At 47.6% G+C, this 12,424-nt stretch overlaps 1 protein-coding gene across 2 annotated transcripts in view; it reads right to left on the bottom strand.

The window, feature by feature from the left end:
- Positions 1–273: 273 nt before the first annotated feature.
- slc29a3 (solute carrier family 29 member 3) overlaps positions 274–12,424 on the bottom strand; it is a 36,462-nt gene continuing 24,311 nt past the window's right edge. For both annotated transcript variants that reach the window (XM_036946039.1, XM_036946041.1), the window contains exons 6-11: positions 11,917–12,064; positions 10,152–10,314; positions 7,149–7,368; positions 5,621–5,679; positions 2,631–2,775; positions 274–1,189 (exon numbers count right to left, since the gene is read on the bottom strand). In XM_036946039.1, the coding sequence (XP_036801934.1) occupies positions 959–1,189; positions 2,631–2,775; positions 5,621–5,679; positions 7,149–7,368; positions 10,152–10,314; positions 11,917–12,064 (966 nt within the window). In that variant the 3' untranslated portion in view covers positions 274–958. The remainder of the gene's footprint in view (positions 1,190–2,630; positions 2,776–5,620; positions 5,680–7,148; positions 7,369–10,151; positions 10,315–11,916; positions 12,065–12,424) is intronic.

Genomic DNA, 12,424 nt, shown 5'->3' with positions numbered 1-12,424 from the left:
TTAAAGGGTTTGGCAACATCACGAACATGATGCATGTACATAAACACTATGTGGTGTTATGCAGGGCCGGCTCCAGCCATAAGCTACGTAAGTGGTTGCTTAGGGCCCCAGGCCCTAGGCCCTAGACCTGGCAACCCTGGGCATATGCGAACGTGAGTAGATTACCTTGAAAACAACGGTCGGACATCTTGGACGCAGTCTCCACTTCTTATTAAACCTCTTGTGATGATAACCCATGTGATGGGTGGAAGAGAGAAGAACCGACAAAATGACTTACTACAACCATTTATTACGAAACTATCAAAACAGGAAATGTAGATGACTTGTTATAATACATGGAGAGAACTGAACCAACTGTGTAATGCCTTTAGTCAAATCATTAAACAAATCCATACATTTACGTGGGTGTCGGCTATCGCTTTATCTGATTGAATCTAGGCCTTACTCCTCCTCAGATACAGTGGACTATGAGGGCAGAGAAGTCCAGCCAGGTCGCCCAACATCCACTGTGAAATTCGACGTCCGTCCAAGGTAAGCAGGACGTCGGGAGATGACTTCAAAATAGGAACAGTAGGAACAACGGTGAGTGTAAGGCGTTGTGGAACAACCGTCAAGTAGGCCGTTGTGGACTGGGATGGCGGATGGGCGTATGCCGTGAGCTTCGGCACCGAGGGTCATGAGTTCAATCCCAAACTTTAACCATTCAGAGTAAATGCCTAAACTTAACCTTGGCAATTTGACGTTTGTGGACAAATGTTGGATTCTGCATTGAGACCAAGTACGTTGGAGAAGTCAGTCTGGATTTGCCATCTTTTTCCTCCTGTCTCCTCCTCCTCCCGTCTCCTCCTCCTCCCGTCTCCTCCTCCTCCCATCTCCTCCTGTCTCCTCCTCCTGTCTCCTCCTCCCCCCGTCTCCTCCTCCTCCCCCGTCTCTTCCTCCTCCCGTCTCCTCCTCCTCTTCAGATGAAGTGTACTATCAACACAGAGAAGGCCGATCCCACAGCCAGTCCCAACGTCAGGAAGAAGCTCATGACCACGCCTGCGGGCTCTGCCAGGTCCCGTGGCACCACCTTGGGTCCGTAGATCATGGGCAAGGTGCCCAGGTACCCGTTGGTGATGCCCAGGAGACAGATGAAGAAGACAGGGAAGAGGTCGTGGCTGAAGAGGACTGTGTGAAGGTGGTCTCTGGGCTAGAGGTTACACAAAGACATTGAAAAAAAATTAAAGACAAGTTTCTATAAGACAAACTAAATGAAAGCAAAGGTAGCGTCCCTATGGGTCCTGGTCAACAGTAGTGCACTAGTGCCCTATAGGCCCTGGTCAACAGTAGTGCACTAGTGCCCTATAGGCCCTGGTCAACAGTAGTGCACTAGTGCCCTATAAGCCCTGGTCAACAGTAGTGCACTATAGGCCCTGGTCAAAAGTAGTGCACTAGTGCCCTATAAGCCCTGGTCAACAGTAGTGCACTATAGGCCTTGGTCAAAAGTAGTGCACTAGTGCCCTATAAGCCCTGGTCAACAGTAGTGCACTAGTGCCCTATAGGCCCTGGTCAAAAGTAGTGCACTAGTGCCCTATAGGCCCTGGTCAAAAGTAGTGCACTAGTGCCCTATAGGCCCTGGTCAAAAGTAGTGCACTAGTGCCCTATAAGCCCTGGTCAACAGTAGTGCACTAGTGTCCTATAAGCCCTGGTCAAAAGTAGTGCACTAGTGCCCTATAAGCCCTGGTCAACAGTAGTGCACTAGTGTCCTATAGACCCTGGTCAAAAGTAGTGCCCTATAGGCCCTGGTCAAAAGTAGTGCACTATATATAGGGAATAGGGTGCCATTTGGGACGCACCCAAAGCGCTAGCCCTCTTGGGTAGTTACAGGGGGAAAACAATAAGGTAATAGTCAATGTCATAACAGCTAAAGAAACATAAAGGTTTCTGTACCAAATATTAAGTTCTGCTTTTCTGATGTATCAAATACTTATGTCATGCAATAAAATGCAAATTAATTACTTAAAAATCATACAATGTGATTTTCTGGTCTCTCACAGTTGAAGTGTACCTATGACAAAAATTACAGACCTCTACATGCTTTGTAGGTAGGAAAACCTGCAAAATCGGCAGTGTATCAAATACTTGTTCTCCCCACTGTAAGTGTATTATGAGGCATTATAAAGGACGTTATAACGCATTATACACATGTACTACATAGAAGGTGTTACTAAAAAGACTACTAAGACGTGTTGCAATAAGAATAAAAAATGTTTTTTTATTTTAAACAAATGTTTTATTGGTTTTTTTAACAAAGATTATATTCAACTGAGTGCTGGTCTTTTAATTAAAAAATATAGATATATTTGATGTGATCGACTGCCTGGTCATGTGTCTAGCCAATGAGTGACAAGGAGTTGGCATGGTAACACAGACAGACTGGCACCCTTTACCTTATTTCCACTAGAGGATAAGAGTTCAAATCAAATCAAATCAAATGTATTTATATAGCCCTTCGTACATCAGCTGATATCTCTAAGTGCTGTACAGAAACCCAGGCCTAAAACCCCAAACAGCAAGCAATGCAGGTGTAGAAGCACGTTGGCTAGGAAAAACTCCATAGAAAGTTGTGGACGTTCTCTCCTTTTCTTTACCTGGTAGTTGCAGAACATGAGGAGAGGCACCAGGACTGTCCGGGAGAGGACCAGGGCGGGGAGGACTCTACTGGTGGGGCCTGGGACCTGCAGCCAGGCCGTGGCCTGGCGACCACAGAAGTCAGCCACGTTGTAGAGGAAGAAGCTGGAGAGAAGATAATGACTACATTATTCCCCCATGGTCCATATTCATAAAGAGTCTCAGTGGTGGTGATCTAGGATCAGGTCATAATGAGTCTCAGAGTAGCTGATCTAGGATCAGGTCATAATGAGTCTCAGAGTAGGTGATCTAGGATCAGGTCATAGTCTCAGTGGTGGTAATCTAGGATCAGGTCATAATGAGTCTCAGAGTAGCTGATCTAGGATCAGGTCATAATGAGTCTCAGTGGTGGTGATCTAGGATCAGGTCATAATGAGTCTCAGTGGTGGTGATCTAGGATCAGGTCATAATGAGTCTCAGTGGTGGTGATCTAGGATCAGGTCATAAAGAGTCTCAGTGGTGGTGATCTAGGATCAGGTCATAATGAGTCTCAGTGGTGGTGATCTAGGATCAGGTCATAATGAGTCTCGGAGTAGGTGATCTAGTATCAGGTCATAATGAGTCTCGGAGTAGGTGATCTAGGATCAGGTCATAATGAGTCTCAGAGTAGGTGATCTAGGATCAGGTCATAATGAGTCTCAGTGGTGGTGATCTAGGATCAGGTCATAATGAGTCTCAGTGGTGGTGATCTAGGATCAGGTCATAATGAGTCTCAGTGGTGGTGATCTAGGATCAGGTCATAATGAGTCTCAGTGGTGGTGATCTAGGATCAGGTCATAATGAGTCTCAGTAGGAGTGGTGATCTAGGATCAGGTCATAATGAGTCTCGGTGGTGGTAATCTAGGATCAGGTCATAATGAGTCTCAGTGGTGGTGATCTAGGATCAGGTCATAATTAGTCTCAGAGTAGGTGATCTAGGATCAGGTCATAAAGAGTCTCAGTGGTGGTGATCTAGGATCAGGTCATAAAGAGTCTCAGTGGTGGTGATCTAGGATCAGGTCATAATGAGTCTCAGAGTAGGTGATCTAGGATCAGGTCATAATGAGTCTCGGAGTAGGTGATCTAGTATCAGGTCATAATGAGTCTCGGAGTAGGTGATCTAGGATCAGGTCATAATGAGTCTCAGAGTAGGTGATCTAGGATCAGGTCATAATGAGTCTCAGTGGTGGTAATCTAGGATCAGGTCATAATGAGTCTCAGAGTAGGTGATCTAGTATCAGGTCATAATGAGTCTCAGAGTAGGTGATCTAGGATCAGGTCATAATGAGTCTCAGAGTAGGTGATCTAGGATCAGGTCATAATGAGTCTCGGTGGTGGTAATCTAGGATCAGGTCATAAAGACTCTCAGTAGGAGTGGTGATCTAGGATCAGGTCATAATGAGTCTCAGGAGTGGTGATCTAGGATCAGGTCATAATGAGTCTCAGTGGTGGTGATCTAGGATCAGGTCATACAGAGTCGCATAGTAGCTGATCTAGGATCAGGTCATGAAGAGTCTCAGAAAGAGTGGTGATCTAGGATCAGGTTCTCCCTGTCCATGTAATCAATTTCATTATGATCTAAAAAGCCCAAACTGATCCTAGATCAGCCCTCCTCTGTAACGCTTTCATGGCATATCAAGCATACATATAGGAAGCATAGATACACTAAGACCGCATTCAACCAGCTGTAGAAAGGCCATAAGCAAACAAGAAAATGGTCACCCAGCTCTTAGTGACAGGGGACTTTAATGCTGGAAAACTTAAATCTGTTTTTCCTCATTTCTATCAGCATGTCACATGTGGAACAAAACTCTAGACCACCTTTACTCCACACACAGAGACGCATACAAAACTCTCTCTCGCCCTCCATTTGGCAAATCTGTCCATAATTATATCCTCCTGATTCCTGCTTACAAGCAAAAACTAAAGCAGGAAGTACCAGTGACTCGCTCGATATAGAAGTGGTCAGATGAAGCAGATGCTAAACTACAGGACTGTTTTGCTAGCACAGACTGGAATATGTTCCGGGATTCATCCAATGGCATTGAGGAGTACACCACATCAGTCACCGGGCTTTATCAATAAGTGCATCGATGACGTCGTCTTCACAGTGACCGTACGTACATACCCCAACCAAAAGCCATGGATTATAGGCAACAGTCGCACTGAGATAAAGGGTAGAGCTGCCACTTCAAGGAACGGGACACTAACCTGGATGCTTATGAGAAATCCCACAATGCCCTCCGGCGAACCATCAAACAGGCAAAGCGTCAATACAGGGCTAAGATTGAATCGTACTACACCGTCTCTGATGCTCGTCAGATGTGGCAAGGCTTGCAAACTATTACAGACTACAAAGGGAAGTCCAGTCACGAGCTTCCCAGTGATACGAGCCTACGAGACGAGCTAAATTACTTCTATGTGCGCTTCAAGGCAAGCAACACTGAGTGATCACACTCTCCATATGCGCGTATGGAGAGTGGAGCACCAAGTCTAGGTCCAAAAGGCTTCTAAACAGCTGACTACCACCAAGCCCATAAGACTGCTGAACAGATAATAATGGCCACCTGGACTATTCACATTGACTCCCTCCTTTTTTTAATGCGGCTGCTATTCATTGTTTATTATCTATGCAGTCACTTCACTCCTACCTACATGTACAAATTACCTCAATTACTTTGACTAACAGGTGCCCCCCGCACATTGACTCAGTACCAGTACACCCTGTATATAGACTCGTTATTGTGATATTTTTAAAAAAGTATACAAATAAAAAAAACTTTAGTTTATTTTGTAAATATTTTCTTAACCTCTTATTTTGCTTAAAACTGCATAGTTGGTTAAGGGCTTGTAAGTAAGCATTTTACAGTAAGGTCTACACTTGTTGTATTCAGCGCATGTGACAAATACAATTTGATTTGATATAGACACCTAATGACAAAATAAAGAGCCGAATCAGTCTGATTCTCACCTGGTGATGGGGGTGAAGTATGTTGTTGTCCAGGGGCTGCCACTCTTCTGGTTAACAGACTGAGAAGAGAAGACAACATGCTGTCCTGGTTAACAGACTGAGAAGACAACATGCTGTCCTGGTTAACAGACTGAGAAGACAACATGCTGTCCTGGTTAACAGACTGAGAAGAGAAGACAACATGCTGTCCTGGTTAACAGACTGAGAAGAGAAGACAACATGCTGTCCTTGTTAACAGACTGAAGAGAAGACAACATGCTGTCCTGGTTAACAGACTGAAGAGAAGACAACATGCTGTCCTGGTTAACAGACTGAAGAGAAGACAACATGCTGTCCTGGTTAACAGACTGAAGAGAAGACAACATGCTGTCCTGGTTAACAGACTGAGAAGACAACATGCTGTCCTGGTTAACAGACTGAGAAGACAACATGCTGTCCTGGTTAACAGACTGAGAAGAGAAGACAACATGCTGTCCTTGTTAACAGACTGAGAAGAGAAGACAACATGCTGTCCTGGTTAACAGACTGAAGAGAAGACAACATGCTGTCCTGGTTAACAGACTGAAGAGAAGACAACATGCTGTCCTGGTTAACAGACTGAAGAGAAGACAACATGCTGTCCTGGTTAACAGACTGATAAGAGAAGACAACATGCTGTCCTGGTTAACAGACTGAAGAGATGACAACATGCTGTCCTGGTTAACAGACTGAAGAGATGACAACATGCTGTCCTGGTTAACAGACTGATAAGAGAAGACAACATGCTGTCCTGGTTAACAGACTGAGAAGACAACATGCTGTCCTGGTTAACAGACTGAAGAGATGACAACATGCTGTCCTGGTTAACAGACTGATAAGAGAAGACAACATGCTGTCCTGGTTAACAGACTGAAGAGAAGACAACATGCTGTCCTGGTTAACAGACTGATAAGAGAAGACAACATGTTGTCCTGGTTAACAGACTGATAAGAGAAGACAACATGTTGTCCTGGTTAACAGACTGATAAGAGAAGACAACATGCTGTCCTGGTTAACAGACTGATAAGAGAAGACAACATGCTGTCCTGGTTAACAGACTGAGAAGACAACATGCTGTCCTGGTTAACAGACTGAGAAGACAACATGCTGTCCTGGTTAACAGACTGAGAAGACAACATGCTGTCCTGGTTAACAGACTGAGAAGACAACATGCTGTCCTGGTTAACAGACTGATAAGAGAAGACAACATGCTGTCCTGGTTAACAGACTGATAAGAGAAGACAACATGCTGTCCTGGTTAACAGACTGAAGAGAAGACAACATGCTGTCCTGGTTAACAGACTGAGAAGAGAAGACAACATGCTGTCCTGGTTAACAGACTGATAAGAGAAGACAACATAAGATAATATAACATAAAATACAATAAAATAACTTAATTGTCCCCAAGTTGACTATTGTCTTAGAATTCAGTTTGCGTTGTAGACTAGCAGCCCTGTTCACCCCCCTCAGAACTGTCATTGTTAATAAGGAGACATCTTTGTCCTTCTACCTGGATGCCAGAGGAGACGGCAGGGAACACCATTATAGAGATGAAGAAGACGTAGAAGACACAGAGACCCAGGAGCCATGTCTTCTGAAGGATGGGTTTTAGAGGAGGGACGGACACGGAGGAGACCGTGCTCGCTGGTGTCCCCTCCGGGCCGTCCGCCTCACCGCGGGGCTCTGGTATAGACCCTGACTTGTTGTACTCTGCTGCCAGCATGTAGTGCCTGAGGAAGGGAAACGGTTTCAGTAGGGAAAGGGAAAAGAGAAAAGGGGGAGGGGGATACCTAGTCAGTTGTACAACTGAAATGTGTCTTCCCCATTTAACCCAAACCCCTCTGAATCAGAGAGGTGCAGGGGGGGGCTGCCTTAAATCGACATCCACGGGGTACACAACATTTAAATCATGTATCATCTATGCAATAACGTCGGTAACACCTGTAGGTTATATGTTTTTTTACACTTGTCAGAACTGATTCCAGATCAGTTTCATGATTGCGGATGCTCAAATGGTTCATGATAGAATTTCAGCAAGGTGAGCTGATCTTAGATCTGTGCCTAAAGGGAAACTGACTTCCAGAGTGATATGAGAGGTAACTCCAAAATAAAATGAGGGAAACATCTTTAACTGAATATTTTAACTGAGGCTATGTATAAAAGGTCTATAAACATTGTTGTCTCTCTATGTTATTAAGTCATTTAGTAAGAAGTCACTGACCTTTGACCCTTGTAATGTATTAGAACAAAACAGAAGTTAATGCCCGAATAGTAAACTATGTCCAACAAGCTTTTGTTCAAAACACTTCCTGGTTTACTTCTGGAATTGTTTTTCTCCCAGGAAACATTGTTTACTGTTCAGCATCAACAGCTGTTTGTTCTCTGTAATATTGAACCTCATGATCTAAGAGATCCGGCAGGTTTATCACACCGATGTCCTGAGAACACACTGATGGCCTGACAACACACCGATGGCCTGACAACACACCGACAACACACCAATGACCTGACAACACACCGATGGCCTGACAACACACCGATGACCTGACAACACACCGATGGCCTGACAACACACCGATGGCCTGACAACACACCGATGACCTGACAACACACCGATGGCCTGACAACACACCGATGACCTGACAACACACCGATGGCCTGACAACACACCGATGGCCTGACAACACACCGACAACACACCAATGACCTGACAACACACCGATGGCCTGACAACACACCGATGACCTGACAACACACCGATGACCTGACAACACACCGATGACCTGACAACACACCGATGACCTGACAACACACCAATGACCTGACAACACACCAATGACCTGACAACACACCAATGACCTGACAACACACCAATGACCTGACAACACACCGATGACCTGACAACACACCGATGACCTGACAACACACCAATGACCTGACAACACACCAATGACCTGACAACACACCGATGACCTGACAACACACCAATGACCTGACAACACACCGATGACCTGACAACACACCGATGACCTGACAACACACCGATGACCTGACAACACACCAATGACCTGACAACACACCAATGACCTGACAACACACCGATGGCCTGACAACACACCGATGACCTGACAACACACCGATGACCTGACAACATACCGATGACCTGACAACACACCGATGACCTGACAACACACCGATGACCTGACAACACACCGATGACCTGAGAACACACCGATGACCTGAGAACACACCGATGACCTGAGAACACACCGATGACCTGAGAACACACCGATGACCTGAGAACACACCGATGACCTGAGAACATACCGATGACCTGAGAACACACCGATGACCTGAGAACACACCGATGACCTGACAACACACCGATGACCAGACAACACACCGATGACCTGACAACACACCGATGACCTGACAACACACCGATGGCCTGACAACACACCAATGACCTGACAACACACCGATGACCTGACAACACACCGATGGCCTGACAACACACCGATGACCTGACAACATACCGATGACCTGACAACATACCGATGACCTGAGAACACACCGATGACCTGACAACACACCAAAGGTCAAAGGAGCCACCTGTGAGAAGTTTTTTTTTGACAAAGACTCATATCAAAAGGTTAACAAACAGAAACTGGGAAGCGTTTATTTTATTCTCAGTATCAATAAAGCTCGTTTCCTTGGTTTCGGGAGAGGAGACTAGTTTCAGTTAACTGTGGCTTGCCTGACCACAACAGAAAAAAACTCAGAGGCACTACAGTTCCTCATCATCTCTCCCCACATCTCCCTCAGACACTTTGACACATGTGCATGCACATTGTTGTAAAGTCTATATTAGTCCTCCTGCTGTCCCCAGTCCTCCTGCTGTCCCCAGTCCACCCGCTGTCCCCAGTCCACCCGCTGTCCCCAGTTCACCCGCTGTCCCCAGTCCACCCGCTGTCCCCAGTTCACCCGCTGTCCCCAGTCCACCCGCTGTCCCCAGTCCACGCGCTGTCCCCAGTCCTCCCGCTGTCCCCAGTTCACCCGCTGTCCCCAGTTCACCCGCTGTCCCCAGTTCACCCGCTGTCCCCAGTCCTCCCGCTGTCCCCAGTCCACCTGCTGTCCCCAGTCCACCTGCTGTCTCGACCTCTGAATGCTCGGCTATGAAAAGTCAACTGACATTTACTCCTGAGGTGCTGACTTGCTGCACCCTCTACAACTGTGATTATTATTATTCGACCATGCTGGTCATCTATGAACATTTGAACATCTTGGCCATGTTCTGTTATAATCTCCACCCGGCACAGCCAGAAGAGGACTGGCCACCCCTTAGAGGTGAGGGGTTTCTGTACAGCACTTTGCTGATATCAGCTGATGTAAGAAGGGCTTTATAAATACATTTGATCGATATGGTGAGAGTGAGAGTGTTATTGCTGTGTGTGTGTGTGTGTGTGTGTGTGTCTGTGTGTGTCTGTGTCTGTGTGTGTGTGTGTGTGTCTACCGTGAGTAATCCAGCTTAGGCAGCAGCAGGTACATGAGGATACAGAAAAGGATGAAGACATCAGCCGTCAGGAAGTAAGCTAGAGCGCTGTCAGTCACATCTTTAGCTGCTGCCAAGTCCACTATGGAGGCTACTGCACTGATAGTACCACCCATAGCCTGGCCTGGGAGAGAGGGATGGGGGAGAGAGGGGTGGGGAGAGAGGGAGGGGGAGAGAGGGGTGGGGGAGAGAGGGGTGGGGGAGAGAGGGGTGGGGAGAGAGGGGTGGGGAGAGAGGGATGGGGACGGGGAGAGAGGGGTGGGGAGAGAGGGATGGGGAGAGAGGGGTGGGGAGAGAGGGATGGGGGAGAGAGGGGTGGGGAGAGAGGGATGGGGGAGAGAGGGATGGGGAGAGAGGGATGGGGAGGGGGAGAGAGGGGTGGGGAGAGAGGGATGGGGGAGAGAGGGATGGGGGAGAGAAGGATGGGGGAGAGGGATGGGAGGGATGGGGAGAGGAATGGGGGAGAGAGGGATGGGGAGAGAGGGATGGGGAGGGGGAGAGAGGGGTGGGGAGAGAGGGATGGGGGAGAGAGGGATGGGGGAGAGAAGGATGGGGGAGAGAGGGATGGGGGAGAGGGATGGGAGGGATGGGGAGAGGAATGGGGGAGAGGGAGAGAGGGATGGGGGAGAGGGATGGGGGAGAGGCATGGGGAGAGGGAGAGAGGGATGGGGAGATGGAGAGAGGGATGGGGAGAGGGAGAGAGGGATGGGGAGAGGGAGAGAGGGATGGGGAGAGGGAGAGAGGAATGGGGAGAGGGAGAGGGAGAGAGTGATGGGGAGAGGGAGAGGGAGAGAGGGATGGGGAGAGGGAGAGAGGAATGGGGAGAGGGAGAGGGAGAGAGGGATGGGGAGAGGGAGAGAGGAATGGGGAGAGGGAGAGGGAGAGAGGAATGGGGAGAGGGAGAGGGAGAGAGGGATGGAGAGAGGGAGAGAGGAATGAGGAGAGGGAGAGAGGGATGGGGAGAGGGAGAGAGGAATGGGGAGAGAGGGATGGGGAGAGGGAGAGAGGAATGAGGAGAGGGAGAGAGGGATGGGGAGAGGGAGAGAGGAATGGGGAGAGGGAGAGGGAGAGAGTGATGGGGAGAGGGAGAGAGGGATGGGGAGAGTGAGAGGGAGAGAGGGATGGGGAGAGGGAGAGGGAGAGAGTGATGGGGAGAGGGAGAGGGAGAGAGGGATGGGGAGAGGGAGAGGGAGAGAGTGATGGGGAGAGGGAGAGGGAGAGAGGGATGGGGAGAGTGAGAGGGAGAGAGGGATGGGGAGAGGGAGAGGGAGAGAGTGATGGGGAGAGGGAGAGAGGGATGGGGAGAGTGAGAGGGAGAGAGGAATGAGGAGAGGGAGAGAGGGATGGGGAGAGGGAGAGAGGAATGGGGAGAGAGGGATGGGGAGAGGGAGAGGAATGAGGAGAGGGAGAGAGGGATGGGGAGAAGGCAAAATGACTGACTGTGTTATGCTGTTATAAAATGATGTCTGGGTTAAGCAGGAGAAGGAAGTCAAATCAGCTGATGAGTGTTTCAGTTGTTGGTATGAAACTAAGATGATGTCAGCAGTGATGGGACAGATACAGAGACTCTCCAAGGGAACAGTTTGGGTGGTTTGTTATCATGTAGACTAGACTGTTGGGTATATGATATTGGCTAAGTATGGTATGTAGACAGATTCATCTTCCCAATATGAGAGACTTAGTGTGTGTGCGTGTGTGTGTGTGTGTGTGTGTGTGTGTGTAATACCTGATATGAGTGCCTGTGATATCCTCATGGGAAAATGCCCACTGATCCCGAACACAGAGCCAGAGAAGAGGTTGGACGCCCCACTGACCATAGCAACACTGGCTAAAGTCCCAAAGAAGAACTGCTCTCTACAACCAGAGGAATCCACCTGTACAGTAGCATCAGCTTTAATGTCCTGAGGTGAAAACTGTCTTAGATAACGCATACAGTACCAGTCAAAAGTTTGGACACGCCTACTCATTCCAGGGTTCTTTACTTTGACTGTTTTCTACATTGTAGAAGGAAACAAATTAACTTTTAACAAGGCACACCTGTTAATTGAAATGCATTCCAGGTGACTACCTCATGAAGCTGGTTGAGAGAATGCCAATGCAAAGGGCGACTGCTCAAATATAAAATATATTTTTTGGGGGTGGTTACTACATGATTCCCTTGTGTGTTATTACATAGTTTTGATGTCTTCAGTATTAGTCTACAAATGTAGAAAATAGTAAAAATAAAGAAAAAC

This window comes from Oncorhynchus mykiss, chromosome 16, assembly GCF_013265735.2.
Source record: "Oncorhynchus mykiss isolate Arlee chromosome 16, USDA_OmykA_1.1, whole genome shotgun sequence".
NCBI classification, from domain to species: domain Eukaryota; kingdom Metazoa; phylum Chordata; class Actinopteri; order Salmoniformes; family Salmonidae; genus Oncorhynchus; species Oncorhynchus mykiss.
The sequence above is the reverse complement of the archived record's forward strand: the minus strand, read 5'-3'. Positions and strand labels throughout refer to the sequence as shown.